At 42.3% G+C, this 16,970-nt stretch overlaps 1 protein-coding gene across 4 annotated transcripts in view; it reads left to right on the top strand.

Moving 5' to 3' along the window:
* The first annotated feature begins 3,834 nt into the window (after window positions 1–3,834).
* The window catches only part of LOC139766622 (zinc transporter ZIP3-like), a 68,732-nt gene continuing 55,596 nt past the window's right edge, over window positions 3,835–16,970 (top strand). Inside the window, exons 1-2 of one of the 4 annotated variants that reach the window (XM_071695490.1) lie at window positions 3,835–3,901; window positions 13,680–14,246. In XM_071695490.1, the coding sequence (XP_071551591.1) occupies window positions 13,923–14,246 (324 nt within the window). In that variant the 5' untranslated portion in view covers window positions 3,835–3,901; window positions 13,680–13,922. Of the gene's footprint in view, window positions 3,902–4,324; window positions 4,635–13,679; window positions 14,247–16,970 lie in introns of those variants that run through there. The other 3 variants (XM_071695489.1, XM_071695487.1, XM_071695488.1) reach the window with 3 other exon arrangements.

Genomic DNA, 16,970 nt, shown 5'->3' with positions numbered 1-16,970 from the left:
ACTCGACACCTCACGTTTTCTGCATTTAAATTATGGGAACACTTCAATAACCTGCCTGCATTCGTCTTATCGTGAGTCCTTCAGCCAAATTACTCACTGGTGATGTTGGTTTCACAAAATATACCGTACAAATTATGTGACACGATAGCATATGAATTTTTTTCTTGACAGATTATATCATAACCCTGCGACCACCATCCACAACCTCGGTTTTTATTATTATTATTATTATTATTTTTTTTTTTTTGCGTCAGCGAGGTAGCGCCAGGAACAGACGAAGAAGGGCCACGTTCACTCACATCCATTCCCCAGCTGTCATGTGAAATGCACCGAAACCACAGCTCCCTATCCACATCCAGGCCCCGCAAACCTTTCCATGGTTTATCCCAGCCGCTTTTCATGCCCTGCTTCACTTGTGCATCTTTTGCATATATTTCAGTAAAAGAAACTAATAATAGGACCTTAAGAAACAAAAACAAATCATGTATAATATTCTCTATAAGAACCTCCATCGCTGAAGATGTGGTAGCAGTGTTTTATTTTATCAGGAGAGATCATTCTTGTTGCTTAGACTGTGCACACCTTCCTGATCGTGGTTCCCAGCACTGCTCCCGTGGGGTTAGGACGAAATCCTGAGTCTTACTGGGCTGCGGTCCCGCTGGGCTGGTGCAATACACCCCCCCACACCAGACAACACTCAGAGCTTGCTCTCGGATATCACGCTTCCCTGTTTTTTTGTGTATTATGTGTATTATGGTTTCAGGTGACTTGAGTTGAAGCTGTGAATACCCCTTTTTCATGCCTGTTATTCTCTGAGATAGTAACTGTGAGCGACTTTTAGTAGGGTATATTTCTTTTAAGACCTGCATGACACATAGACACACCTTAGAGATGACCAGAAATGGATGTTTACACCAAAGTAGTCGTCATACACCCAGGTGACAGTCATGCCCCCAGGAGGTCGACACATACCCTGGTCATCTTCATACACCTAGGTGGCAGTCATGCCCCCAGGAGGTCGACACATACCCTGGTCATCTTCATACACCCAGGTGACTGTCATGCCCCCAGGTAGTCGACACATACCCAAATCATCTTCATGCACCCAGGTGGCTGGGTGACCCCTTTACCATACGCTGCAGCATTACAAAGGAATTCAGACTGTTACAGACCAGTAGGTTCTTTCCAGGCTGTGTGTGATAGTGGAAGAGACGTGAGAATCATAGATTAATGTGATGATCGTAGAAATACGAACGTATTTAGAATAGAAAAATGTTAGAAAGTTTTCTTGTTGCGAAGAAGGCGCAGATGATATCAGTCGTGAACTTGAAGCCAAATATTCATCATGTCTAATCTTGAACGTATTTGTGGTACTACTTTCAACCACTCTAAGTAGTAATTCATTCCATATGTTAACAATCCTGTTATAGAAGAATCATTTCGTGTTATTCAAGGTGGAGCGTTTGTCCCCGAGTTTGTAACCATTCCTATGAGTGAAATGAGGCGAATCTAATCCATATATAAGTCGTTAGACCAAAATTATCGAAGCCTGTTAAATACCTGTATCGGAGCGGACCTTAAGCTTCTGTTTCATAAACTAAAACGATTCAAGTCGTTTTAGTCGGGTCTCATAGGATTTGTTTCTCAGTCCAGGAATCATCTTGGTAGCTCGATGCTGTACGCTCTCCATTCTATCTATGTCCTTTCTCAAGCAGGGTGACCAAGACTGAACACAGTATTCAAGATGGGGACACACGAGTGACTCGTAAAGGGTTAAGTCGATAGCCCAATCTATAAACCCAAGAAGATTGTTCGCCTTTTTTTTTTTAACTGCTTTTGTGCATTACTTACTTGCCTTCAGATCACATAACAGCAAGACACCATCGCCTTTGTACTTTACTTCCCCTGTCACTGTTAAATATAGTGAGCCCAGAAATGACGTGTTCGGTGAGGAAATCTCAGTTTCTGATATCTAGCCAAGATTTCAAAATATCAATTATACCATAATTTTCCTAAAATACAATTGTCTCCAACTCCGAGAAATTGTTACGTATATTCCGTGCGTTAACGTAGAATATTCTAATACATGACAGAGCCTTTATTTCGGTTTATATATATATATATATATATATATATATATATATATATATATATATATATATATATATATATATATATATTCATTTATTATACTTTGTAGCTGTCTCCCGCGTTAGCGAGATAGCACAAGGAAACAGACTAAAGAATGACCCAACCCACCCATATACACATGTATAAACGCCCACACATGCACATATACATACCTATACATCTCAACGTATACATATGTATACACACACAGACATATACATATATACACATGTACATAATTCATACTGTCTTCCCTTATTCATTCTCGTCGCCACCCCACCATACATGAAATGACAACCCCCTCCCCCAGCATGTGCGCGAGGTAGAACTAGGAAAAGACAACAAAGGCCACATTCGTTCACACTCTGTCTCTAGCTGTCATGTATAATGCACCGAAACCACAGCTCCCTTTCCACATCCAGGCCCCCCTCAAACCTTTCCATGGTTTATATAGATCAGTGGCGAGCCCGCCTACGCGAACAGATTCCGTGACCTCGACTTGAATCGTCCCATCCTCCTGGCTGCTACCTGCCGTGTTCCGTGCTTCCACTTGGGAATTGATCTCATGCTGCTGTATTCTGCCTTTCTCCCGACCTGCTTCGTTCCCAAACGGCGGCGCTTGCTGACGTGTTCCGTCGTGTGTTGTACCCCCCATCGGGCCGTCCCCCGCCGTATATCTACATAGTTAAGAGAGTGAGCAGCGCGACTGTAAAGATATATCCCCATGATTCATAGATATTACTCACAAATAATCTACATATGAGATAACCTGTACAACCTAAAAATTGGCCTTTAGGTGTTCTATTTCGCAGCGTTCCCTCCCGTCCTTGCTCCTCCTATCCTGCGTCAGGTGTCTCTGACCTCTAGTTTACCTATCCTGCCATGTACCTTCATATCCTGAATCACTCTTTCGGTTTTGCTATGGGGAAAAAAAAGACGATAAGATTCTCATCTAACCCTCTGTCAAGACGGGATTTCTCTATTCCATGCTAGTGGAGTCTATCTTAGGAAAAGTAGCTTCTGTCTCGGCTAAAATGATCCCATAATTTTATACACATCTATTCACTCTACCTCCTCTGTAGGTATTACTTGCGTTTTTGCTTCCGAGAGCTGGCTGCTTCTGTGCCCCAGTTGGCTGTCATACACCCAGGTGGTGTCATACACATAGGTGGGTGCCATACACCCAGGTGTTGCCATACACCCAGGTGATCATACATATAAGTCGCTGCCATACACCCAGGTATTGCCATACATCTAGGCGGTGACATACACCCAGGTGTTATACACCCGGTGAATCAAAATTCTAATATACTTGTCCCTGGTTTCCACCGTAGAAGCAGACCGCTAGCAGAGGCGGTGTACATCAAGATAACGTATATCGTATTGTGTGAAAGTCATCTGGTGTATTTCCATACAGGAGTAAGTGGTAACTGAAAGGAGTACCTTTACGCGAGTTGCCACATTGTTGCACCCATCTTGTGGAAAACTGTGAGTGAATGGAACAAATGTATCATGCGCTTTTACATGACTGGAAAAAAAGCGAATTGATTTATCATCTAGTATGAGATGACCTGCTTGTAAAGTCTGTAGTATTGCGACTCTTGTATGGTTGAATATGTATAAGAAAGTCTCGACATTATGATTATGAGGAACAGCATGAACAGGGGTGAGGTCTTGGGCCTTGCAGGTGCAGCTGACCAGTCTGTGGGTAGACGCCGTGTTGAGAGGTTGCACCTCCTCCGCAGCTTCATTTTCCTTTATCAAATTACCGGTAAATCTATACCCGTTACTGATCGTTGTCATTAAGGACCACCACTCGATGAACGTGAGGGGTATGAGTGGAACTCGGTAGTTTTGTCGTAGTCTTTCTGATGTTTTTTTTTTTTTTTTTCCCAGTAGGACTCATTAAATCCAAGCTCAGAGGTACTTCCCGCTGGTAAGTTACCAGGTATCCGCTTGAAAAACCTTTATTGAAAAAATGTAAGGTGAGCATGATCTAGCTTTAGACAAATGTTGCATTCTTCCACTTCTGGAGAAAAGGCATTACTCATAGTGTCTAGTAAGAAATAGATATTAGGAAAGTCCTCGGTAAGTGCAGCAGTTGAGTGGAAAATACGTTGAATAAATTCGGGAGGTTATTGGAGAATAGGTAACTCAAGAGGTGAGGACGGCGGGGGTCGTTGTGGCTGTGTGGCTCCAGCTGACCAGTTTGTGGGTCGACGTTGAACAGTGAGGGTGTGTATTGCGCTTCTCTCCTGATACTGACATCGATTTCTCAGAGCAGGGGAACATTATGTGATACACGATTGTGAAGTATTGTGTATGGACAGAGAAGTTTATGTAAGCATTGTGATTTGATTCGATACGGAAGCTAATTGATTGAAGAAATTTTGTTGAGGCTATGAATTCCCAGTAATTATAGTATTGGAACTTAATATAAGACAGAGAAAGTCTTAGCTTCGTGGATCACTCTATGCTGCCTCCTGATTATTGTCCAAACGTTTGTGAGTTTACAAATCAGTATCGTTTACGTTTGAGAGCCTACCAACGCTTAGTGTGTGTCATACATGTGAAGTTGTGTAATTGGTTGACATTCTAGCGTATCAAAGACTGTGACAGTGTTGTGAAACAGGGGTGATGGACATGTGTCTGTCCATCTCACTAACAGCAAGGTGTTTCGTCTGGGTGACCCGGAGAGCATCAACATCTCTTCCGTGTGTGGGTCAGGACGATAACTTACCAAGTCGTGGTGTGGTCGTATACATGACTTGGTGTACCAAACCACGTGCAGTGGTCATCCTTTCCCCGGTGCTTCCTCTCCAAACATATTTTGATTGAATGATGTTGGAAATAGTGGGTTAGTTAGTCTGGTCGGGTGGGGGTGAGGTTGGGAGGGATGGGATTGGAATGTGGGTCCTTTGATTAGGGTGGAGGAGGTGGAGAGGGAGAAGTTTGTTAATCACTTTGTTTACTGCTTTACCGTCGCTGGGTCAGGTCGTGGCATCGTTCACCCCGACTTCCTGACCTGTGGGTAGCATGTTCGATAGGACCAGAGATAAGCTCCTTCATGTAATGTTTAGCATACAGAATAACCAGCAGAAAAATTTATAACCGAGTGAAAACATGGATACAGATCTATAATATATATATATATATATATATATATATATATATATATATATATATATATATATATATATATATATATATATTACACACTCCGCTTAACTGTGGTTACGTTGTGAGTGAAGTCATCTTCGGCGAGGTAGTATCACTGAGATACAGCATCATTGAAGAACTCTTTTTAAAGGAATTGCTTTCTTTTCCTGCCACTGATTGCAGCGTATCCTGGAAGTTGCAGGAGCCCCTGGAGAGGGAGCCTAGGGTTACATACAATGATGATATGAAAAAATGTAAATAGTGGTTATTAGAATATATATATATATATATATCTAATATATATATATATATATATATATATATATATATATATATATATATATATATATATTAGAGAGATGTTTCGTGTGTGTGTGTGTGTGTGTGCAGAGGAGAGGATGCGTAATGGATGAAATGCATATATCTTGTCGTGTTAAGTAGGCAATTGGGATGTTTTAGGCATGTATTGTATGTACCTGGTACACAAAGGATGTTGATTTTTTGTGCACAAAGCATGTAGGACGGGAGTTTGTTTTTATTATAAAGAGGATGTTGGAGGTGCATGTGAAGAGAGGATGCTTAAGAGTAGATGTAACACAGGATGGTGGAGGTGATGGGGAAGGGGGGGGGGGGGTGGACCCAATGTTAAATGAAGACTTTGATGTGAATGTTGTTGTGAAGGGGTGGGTGATGAGGTTATATACCGTGAGAAGAAATTTTTATCTTTATCATACCTGACCAAAACACTATGTATGTATGTAGTGCACAGATGTTTATTATACTCCGTGCATGACTAAAATGTTCACACAAGTATAAATTCTCTTCTCTTACGTAACGCTAGGGCAGTTGTTCAATGGTGGTAGATCCGCTGCAGTAACGCAAGTACAATGGTTCGTGAGTATGAGAGAGAGAGAGAGAGAGAGAGAGAGAGAGAGAGAGAGAGAGAGAGAGAGAGAGAGAGAGAGAATTTGACTAAAGGAACAGTTCATTTTACCCAAAGGTCATATCACTGTGTTCAAAGATTGTACCATCGACCTCAAATTATCTTACAGATTATGTGATAACCTTTCAGCAAAGAGAGGCAGAGTGCGTACGACTTATTATCCCAAAAGCCAGGGTCAGTGCGTAGCTCTTACCACACAAAAAATGTAGATGTATAAAGAACGAGTAGGATGTGTTAATGTTATGTGTAAGTTGGAGAGATTGTATGTTTGTGGCCAGAATGACAACAGCTCACACTTGTGGGTGAGGCAGAAAGGAAGGACAGCTACCTGGACCAAAGTAGTGAAACATGACAGCCACTGAAGCTTTAGAGAGCTGGCTGGAACAAGCTGCCAAGTGGAAGCTAGGTCTTTAGGTAGCATTAAACGAAGGTTGGATATGTTTATGGGTTCCGGAGGTTGGTTGTAAGGTGGAGAGACTCAGGACCTGCTATGCCAATAGGCCCTTTGCAGTGTCCTCACTTCGTGTGGTCACATCGCCTACGTTGTTTACCATCCCGTTGCCCGGTAGGATAACACCGGTAGAATATCTCTGGGCTGTAATAAGAGGAACAGAGATGCATGGTTACCCATATTATTCAAACTTAAATAAACTAGAATAGTTTGCACCTATCGAAATAACGAACGAGGATAGGTTGAGAAAGATATGTATGTCGGAGTTGGAAGGGGGGAGACCAAACTGGGGATGAAACGATGGAGTGGAAAAAATACTTTTGGTGTTTAGGGCCTGAACATGCAGGAGGGTGAAATGTTTGCACGGGGTAGAGTGATTTGGAACGTTGTAGTATACAGGGGGGCGACATGCTGTCAGTGGAATGAACCAGGTGGATGTGATACGGGAAAAACTACAGAAAAAGAAATGTGGGTTCTAGTCGTAGATAGGTGGCTATGGTTTCAGTACATTGCACACGACAGCTAAAGAATGGATGTTCTTGGCGCTGCCTTGTTGATGTAGGAAATGACGGACAAGTATAAGAGATGATCAAGAAAAGAAAAACATCTTTGCTTCAAAGGAAGTGTTATTTAAAATACGTAAAAATATCACTGGTGTCATGCTGATGTAGCTGTTAATTGTTCATGTTGCCATACTGATGCTTATTATCTAATAACCTAAGCAGGAGAGCGCTCCGCCACATGCAGGTGCGTACCTAGAATTTGGTCGATATGGAGATGGGGTGGGGTTGGGGTGGGATGGAATGCCCCGGCCTCTCTGGATACGCCCCTGATTATATAACCCCAAGGACTTCTTCAGGAGCTTTAGCTAGGTTTGCACCAGTGGCATGATTTAATGTCACTATATATATATATATATATATATATATATATATATATATATATATATATATATATATATATATATAAACCTCCAACAGCCAGGATCGAACCCGGGACCTCTGTGCGGTAAGGATTCCCGCCTCTTGCACAGAGGTCCCGGATTCGATCTTGGCTGTTGGAGGTTTGTATGTTCTATGAAGGTGCGCGTTTCTATGCACTATGTTCGTGTTTATATATATATATATATATATATATATATATATATATATATATATATATATATATAGAGAGAGAGAGAGAGAGAGAGAGAGAGAGAGAGAGCTGAAGTGGGTGTGCTGAAATTGGTTGGACATGACAAAGCGGATATATGTATCAAAAGTAGAGGGAATAAGAAGAACGGGGAGACCAAATTGGAGATGGAAGGATGGAACAGAAAATATTTTAAGCTATCGTGGTATGTACGTGTAGGAGGGTGAGACGAGTGCACGGGATATAGTGAATTGGAACGATGTAGTATACTGGGGTCAACGTGCTGTCAGTGGACTGAACCAGGGCTTGTGAAGAGTCCAGGGCAAACCATAGATATGTCTGTAGGTCTTGGTTGTGGATAGGGAACTTTGGTTTCGGCGCACTGCGCATGAAAGCTAGAGAATGGATGTGAACGTATGTGGCCTTTCTTCGTATGTTCCTGGCGCTCCCTCAGTAACGAGGGAAACGGCGATATATATATATATATATATATATATATATATATATATATATATATATATATATATATATCCCAGGACCTGTTTTTGAGAGTCCTGGTATTACACAAGACCTCTTTCCATGGGTTCCTGTAGCCAAAGGCTACGCTGCATCCAGTTGCAGGAAACACGGATTCCTTTGTAGTGAGAAACTCTGAAAAAAAGACAACTCCCAGTGATAAAGCCTGGCAGGTGTAACCACACGTGTAAGCGGAATCCGGTAACACACATTTTTATGTAAATACCCAATTTTAAACATGGAGACTTTAATGATCTAAACATTGCTCTTGACAGGCAAATCTGAAATGATATGATTAATGTATACGACATATACGTAGCTAGGAAAGGCGTTTGTAAAATCTCCATTGCATCAGAGAGGACCTTATACATGTCACAGCGTAGTTGACGTCTAAAACGAAGCTTATACGTGTCAGCGTAGTTGACGGTCTAAAACGAAGCTTATACGTGTCACAGCGTAGTTGACGGTCTAAAACGAAACTAAGGTGATGGAACGGTGAGATAATAATAGTGTCTGTCGTCTACGAAAGTAGCTTACAACAAACTCAAAAGCGACCGATAACCAACATGATAACAGTAACTTACGGTAATTTGCGAAAGTAAGAGAGTGTATACGGCAACGTATACGTCATTATGAAACGCATATTGGTGAAAATAGCTAAAGAAACCCCAAGGAGTTTTACATGTTATGTTAGAAACAAAAGTCGTTACTCAGCCAATTCGTTCATTAATTACGGAAAACTGTGACTGTTCATGATAAAGCCATGGCAAAAATGCTGAAAATTTTTTTTTTTGCCTATGTATCTACGATCGATAACACAATTCATACCCAAAATCCAATTTCATTGATTAATAGAAGAGAACGTTCATCAACAAATTGACATAAAAGCTGAAAACATACTGTCAACATGAAACGGAGTAAAATATATATATATAAAACGGCAGGCCCTAATAAGTTTTATCCGAGGACAATGAAAGAGGCGTAATGTATGAGATTAGTTAAGCTCTTGACTGCCATTGTCAATAAGTCACTTGCTGCGGGAAGAGGTTTGGGCGAATGGATGTTTACCAATGTAAAATATGTAGTCGGAAAAGGCATTAAGTTACTGCCCGGGAATTATCGTTCAGTTTCCTTAAAGCCTTTGCTTTGAACACTTATGGAAATTATCATGAGATAAAATCGTAAACCATTCAGCATTTGGCATGGTTTTCAACGAAGTCACTTATGTTTGACGAATCTGCTTGAATTATATTATGGTATGATCAACATGTATGACGAAAGTCATACAGATGATGTCATGTATTTAGCTTTTCTAAAAGTGTTCGGTGAGGTTCCGCATCAAAGGTTACTAGCAGAAATTGATATGGTTGTACTTTGGTGGATAGCAAATTAGTTGACTGACTCTAAACAGAGTTGTGTTTAATGGTCAAGCTTCAGAATGGTTAGAAGTAACAAATGGAATGCCATAAAGATCAGTTTTGAGACCGGTTCTCTTATATATATATATATATATATATATATATATATATATATATATATATATATATATATATATATTAATGATGATAATAGGCTGCATTCCAAGATCTCAAAATTCGCTGACGATCCAAAGCTGGGAAGTAAATCTACGGATGACCTTGAATATATATATATATATATATATATATATATATATATATATATATATATATATATATATATATATACACTGAGCAGGAGGGGAAGACCCCTTTTCATGAACACGACGTCGATGGTTTGACCCTCAAGCATCAGATCAAAGGTTAAGACGTCATGCCCAAGGATTGTACCATCAAGCTCCAATGGTTCATGTCTAGGATGAAACTACCGTACTCCTACCGTACCCCATGTAACTCCATGACACTTGCACAAGATATACTCCACCAACATTAGCTAACGAAAACATTCCCTATATAGATAACAGTCTCCCGCGTAGTGAGTCATCAGTCTGGAATATTTTTAGTGCATGACTTAAGCTCCATTAATTTTACATGTTACATGTGTACGTAGCGATTTCGTTTTAACGATCATTCTGCTGCGAACAACTATGAAGCCTAACGTAAATACGAGTAATTTTTTGTGTAGGGTGCAGGTTCAGGTTAGACTGATCACATCGCTACCATGGTAAATATTTACAGGTTGGTGCTATGTAGAAAAAAAGAAAGAAGTTATGGATTCGTTCATGTAATTCTTGCAGTATTTGTCCATTTGTTAATCAGGTTTCAGTTCGAAGAATTTTATACTCCTGTAGTGAAACATTTCCCCCCCCCTTTTTGGGAGAGGTAGAGATAGGAAGGGGAGAACGTAAGAAATAACGAGAGATGGGGAAGGTGAAAATGGATAAGTATTAGAGAGACTACCATAGCAAAGTTTAAAGATGTGGAAGATGATAAATCCAACGTAGTTACCGTGGAAAAAGTCGAAATTGGTGAGCGTGTTGTTGGCAAGTCTCCAAGGCCAGGCAAGCTAGGCTCCGTTTTTTGTTTCAACTTTACCTATTTTACTTGCCATGTTTTCCGGCTTGGTGCGGAATTCCCAACTTTAGTGCTTTTGATTCGTAAGTTTTTGTAGTGACTGTGTTGTTCCCCTCAATTCGACGAAGTTAATCTTACAAATAATCTGTTGTTGCCTCGTCCGCTGACGACACAAGACTGCTGCTACTCCGAGACCGGAACCCAGTGCGACGGTTGTGATATGTTCGATGCACGACTCCATACACTGGTTGAGATGGAGTTGAAATTGTTGATAATCGCTGTCTCTTTATACCCTTGGACGACGACGGTACAATCGTTGTTCTGAAGGGTCAGTGTACTGTCTTGCTCAAAGTGATTAAACGCATTTAGATTAAAGAGTCCTTAATGACGCAGAGAGAATTAAGTCGATGTCGATGGAATCCTCCAGCACCTTTCCTTCCTCCTCTACCATTCCTCCCTAAGCTAACAATGGAGGAGGGTGGGGTATCGTTCGGGGTTCTTCCAGACTGTGTGGGTCCGTGTGAGGGGGCTTCCCCTCACTGTGCTTTAATTTTTCCTGGCTCACGTATTCCAGAATTTCTTGTCTACATCTTACGTAAGCTTTGCTTCATTACCACTGTATTTCATGCACTGGCCGACATAACACGGACAAAACATGCTTGTCACGAAAAAATATCTCGAATTCCTCACGTATATGTAGGCTGTATGTACTCTTAAAGGAAGAAAATTCATAGGAATAGGGAAAGATGAAAGAAGAGGAATTAACACTTTCACTGTTTGAGGGAAGGAGGCATCATAACGATCGATCCTCGTATAGTTGGTCTCTACACAAAAGCTAAGGGAAACAGAAGCCTGGCGCGTGCCGCGGTTTCAAGCCATGGTGGCAGTGACACTTGTAGATAGCTCACAAGAGCAGGGGAAAAATTTGATACCTGCAGAACAAGTAAAGGGCAGCAACATTCCGGTTGACAAAAGAGGGATGGTCGGAGAGAAGTGGAGCCTGGAGAATTCATGATTAGACGGAAGTTTTTTGAGTCTATTCTGGCTAATAAGGTGTGGAGGAAGACTACCTCAGATATATTGGTAGTGCCCCATACGGGCAAATGAACCCCCTGCTTAAAAGGAAAATAATTTCGGCATCCACACAATATCCTCAACTTTTGGAAAGCACATTTTGTAATGTGGATTATAGGGGATGATTGTTCTTACATTGTGCAACATGAGTAGTATGAGTCAGTCGGCATTTCGATTCTTCTTGCTAGACTATTTAACACTGTTTTGATTCCCGAACTCACCTGCTTGGAGGGTGATTTTTTTAAACATTTTTTTTATCTGCCTTTTTCTCTTGTGGATTTGAATTTATGTTACATAACGTTTACAAATCACTTTTGAATGAATTGCGCAAGTCGGTTACAAAAAGGAAGACACTGTGTTATCAGGATTGAACATACTCATCAGTATTATGTAACAATCTGCACCAGGCAGGGACCAGAAATATAACTGGTAGCGTCGTGGAAAATTTTGTTTACAATATCTGTTCGTAATATATATATATATATATATATATATATATATATATATATATATATATATATATATAGATAGATAGATAGATATAGATATATACATATGTAATAGACGTGTGTGTATGCGCAAAAATAATTATAAAGGACTTCCCTGGACGAACTCGTCAAAAACTGATTCCAGTATATTATTGGCGATGCAGTCGACCCACCATCTGTATATCTCACCCTTTTCTTCAATTTTGTTATATCCTTTTCCGTTCTGCCATTCCAACTCTTCGGATCGTCGCCGTCCGTAATGAATCGACACCACCGCCGTGTCATGGAATGTATGACTGCTGAAGTGATGAGAGAGAGAGAGAGAGAGAGAGAGAGAGAGAGAGAGAGAGAGAGAGAGATTTAACGTATTCTCAGCATTGTTATGATCCCTGGACATGGATTCAGGAGATAAGTTTTCGGACAGTTGCTTTTCCTAATTTATGTAAATGACCAGCCCAAAGACGTGGGCTCCGGGTTCCATCTTGATTATGTATGTAGATGATGCAAAGACCATGAAGGATGTGTGAAATGATGAAGATTGCGTCATCCTGGAAGAGGACCATATACAAACGTGGTCTTATTTATGGTCGATGGAATTAAGCCCGAGTAGATATAATGGAGTGAGGATGGAGCAGAGCGTAAGAAGGCCACCTCGATACATTATTCATCGGTTGAATTAAGCTGCAGGAATGTGTGTGTGTGTGTGTGTGTGTGTGTGCGAGAAGAATTTTTGGTTGTAGAAATTGTTTGCTGGCAATCATAATTAACACTGAGGTATATGGATAAGGAAATATTCAGCAAGCTGTTCACATCTTACATTAGGCCATGACTAGAAAATGCTTCTCAAGTTTGGTTACCGTGGAGTCTGTTGAACTGGTGTTACAATACTGTAGGCAGGCACGTCTCATACCATACGAGGATTTTGACTATGTGGCCTGTAGTTTATATGGAAGGTATGGTGGTAGCGGCTTCTCCTACACTGTTATACATGTGGAAAGATATAAATGTTGACTAACATTTGAACCGACTGTGTTCGATTAGGGTCATGCATCATGGGGAAGTTAGTCGTAACAAGCCTCGTATGTTGGAGATGGGGGAAGTCTACGCTTTTACTCATCCGCTGTCGAATTTTAAATAATGAGGTTTGGCACAGACGCCACACACTGCCTTCTGCCGTTGTAAACATTTCGGCAACACTTGAATAATGATGCCGTGAGTTTTGTGTATGTTTGTTGAATTTAGACGACGTGAGTTTTGTGTATGCTTGAGTTGTCATTGTTATCTCCCATTTCCAGTCAGAGACCGAGAGACGCCTTTAGGAGCATGGCGAGAATCTGATCGAGAACCTGCTGGTCTTGTGGAGGGAGCGAGGCATCGCGGAAATCGTCAGTCAGCGCTTGGCGTGGCTTGGCTTGTTGACATAGCAGCTACGCTGTCAATCGCTCCAGACCCGGCCAGACTTCGTCTGCATCATATCTCACATATAAACCTGTTTCCTCGCCTTCGGTGATACCTGACCTCCCCACACACACTTCAGCATGGAGCTGCTCACCACGAAGATCATTGCCCTTACGTTGCTGGGAGTCCTCTCGCTCTTCTTTGGGCTACTGCCGCTGCGGGTTCGGAAGTACCTGAGGCATGGCAGCAGGAAGAGGGACCGAATCGTCAGCTGCTTCCTCTGCTTCGGCGGCGGCGTCCTCCTGGCCACAGTCTTCACACATATGCTGCCGGAGACGCGCGAGAACTTCGCCAACGCTTTCCGCCAGAAGGTTCTTACCGTTGGGGAAGACTACCCTCTGGCAGAGCTCGTCACCTGCGCTGGCTTCTTCCTCGTGTACTTCGTCGAGGAATTCGTTCATAAGGTAAGATTGCCCCACTCATTGTTTGCTTTCTTGAGTATTATTTACTGGTTGTATATCCGTGAACTATATAGGTAAGTGTGGAGTTTTTCTCTTAAGGTTTTCCCTTCTGGTAAGTTCTGGTAATACACCCACCAACCCTAACTTTACGAAATGCTTAATCACTAAGGGAGAGGAGATCGTTTCTGTTGATCGGAGTTGCTGATGATTATGGGCTTCACGCACTTTTTCACGAGCGACCTGTAAAGACACTTGTCGTTGGCCGATGTTTGGACACTTGTCGGTGGCCGATGTTTGGACACTTGTCGGTGGCCATGTTTGGATGATCATATAAATGTTTGTCACAGTGACGGGTGGGAGTACTGGGGTGAGTGGTGTTGGCCTCGATGTTCACGCCAGATGCAACTACTCGCCAGGTAACTTTTCCACATAGTACGCTCTAACGCTCCTCTGTAGAACGGTGCGCGACCCCGAGAGGCGAACTTGGCAAAACCCTTAATTTACCTGGGGTCTTACGTGATCCTTGCAGGTGTTGAGGTAACTATGTACCAAACTCTTGACTGACTGACTGTATGCTTAGTGCTTTTGCCAGTTTTTTTTTCTCTCTGTTTACCGTTTTCATGAATTCCTGATTGCGCATGTGCCGTAAAAGGTGGGTCCTGTGATATTCCACTGTGTTTGACCAGAGTATCATTACGTGCCCACGAACACCCGTCCTCAAACATCCATCTGATATGTAGATGTGTCTATTATGTTTCCCATTATTGAGTCATTCACCCACCCCTCACATCACTCGTAGCGTATCTGGTAAAAAGCCTCCCAATATCTAGCTAGAAAGATCCCCAAATATCCTACGAGAGGCTGTCAGGTATCTGCTCAGAAAGGTCGTCTCGCATATCTAGTCATAGTGTCCATTACACGCCAGGGCGTAGTTCAGTGTATCGAATTGGCTGCCGCCTTTCACGCGTGGTTCGTATGGGCTGAGGTTCTCTCATATAGAGGAGGGAATCTCGCCCTTTACGACACCTCCCAGGCAAAAACCTTAGCAGAGAGAGAGAGAGAGAGAGAGAGAGAGAGAGAGAGAGAGAGAGAGAGAGAGACGTTACGTTTTTGAGTTAAGAACATTAGCGAAAAAAACGTTAAGAAAATTTTCTTGGACGTTCGTCATTTATGTTGTGTTGAGGAAGAGGAGAGTCATTAGGTGGAGGAAGAAGGAAACATTTTCTCCACTTTCAGATCTCTCGCAGTCTCTTGCCTTCGTTTTTTTTTCAGTTCATTTTATTTTATTCCTGTTGAAAAATAAGGCTGCGAGGGGGGGAGGTGGTTCTGTGTGGTGGTGGTGTTGCATATTTTTTCCCCCTCACTCGCGCACGCTGTAATTGCATAGTTCTCGGGGTCCGATGAAAATCGTATCTCATTAAAGTCTTCAGGAGTTTTGTGTGTGAAAGAAAATGAGAAGCGATGGTTTGGGGACAAGGCAGGTCTGGGTAATGTCATAGACTGTGGTGTGTAGGTGGTGGTGGGGGCCCACATGCTGGCTCTACTTAATGGGGTATGACTTAAGTAAGGTGACATAATTAACATCGTCTGGCACAGGAACCTTCCGTCTCTGTCTGTCTGTCTGTCTGTCTCTCTCTCTCTCTCTCTCTCTCTCTCTCTCTCTCTCTCTCTCTCTCTCTCTCTCTCTCTCTCTCTCTCTCTCTCTCTCTCTCTCTATGCGGTGAGTGCTGCGGGCTAACCCTGCCTCACAGCGAAGTAACATCTTACGTTAATCTTAAGTATTCTTGTACTTGTATCTCTCTCTGTTCCCTTTTTTTATATGACAGGTCCTTTATGTAAGGACTCTTGCCAGTTGCTGTATGTGAACATCGTCGCATTTCCCTACACACCGCTTTCTGTTTTCTCTATGTCGGTATTCTGCTTCCCTTGATGTCCCCTCAATCAGTCGGAGGCTTAAATCCTTTCCCACTCGGCTCTAGGAATGATGTGGAACTCCTCTCTCTCTCTCTCTCTCTCTCTCTCTCTCTCTCTCTCTCTCTCTCTCTCTCTCTCTCTCTCTCTCTCTCTCTCTCTCTCTCACCTACATCTACTGTGGTCCCCACTTTTCGGCCTCTCGCTTGAGCCAGGTCCTGGATGTGCCGCGCTGGAAAACATCCGTAGCGACGGAGACAATTGCTTAAGGCAGCATTGCCTCGGGCCGTGCACGCCAACACCACGACTTTAAGCAGCCCAGGACTGCATCCTTTCAAGATATCAACAAACAAATCCTTATAATCTTTCCCGTTAACAGTCGATGTCCTCATTTGTACAAAGGATTGATTCGTCCTTGTACTGTTCTCACATCTGGGGTGGTTCTACCTCTGAAACCTAAAATGACAAAGTTGAGTCGAAAGCGATCCGACTTATCAACTTTCCCAGGCTGACTTCCAAACTTGACCCCCTTGCCCTACGCCACAATGTTAATTCACTTTCCCTCTTCTATAGATATTACTGTGGTTTGTGCTCCTGATAGCTGGCTGTTTGTGTGCCCCCACAACTAGCTAGACCACGCAATACTCGGGAGGCTGCTGCGTCACATGATTACTGTGTGGCCATCAGCAACTCAAGGGTGGGCCGTTTTAACAACTTTTTCTTTCCCAACATTTCGAAACTTTGGAACTCTCTATCCTCTCATGTCTGTCCCAGTAACTCTGACCTGGCACTTTTATAAAAGGCTGGCTTTTCACT

Source organism: Panulirus ornatus, chromosome 58 (assembly GCF_036320965.1).
Source record: "Panulirus ornatus isolate Po-2019 chromosome 58, ASM3632096v1, whole genome shotgun sequence".
NCBI lineage: Eukaryota > Metazoa > Arthropoda > Malacostraca > Decapoda > Palinuridae > Panulirus > Panulirus ornatus.
The sequence above is the reverse complement of the archived record's forward strand: the minus strand, read 5'-3'. Positions and strand labels throughout refer to the sequence as shown.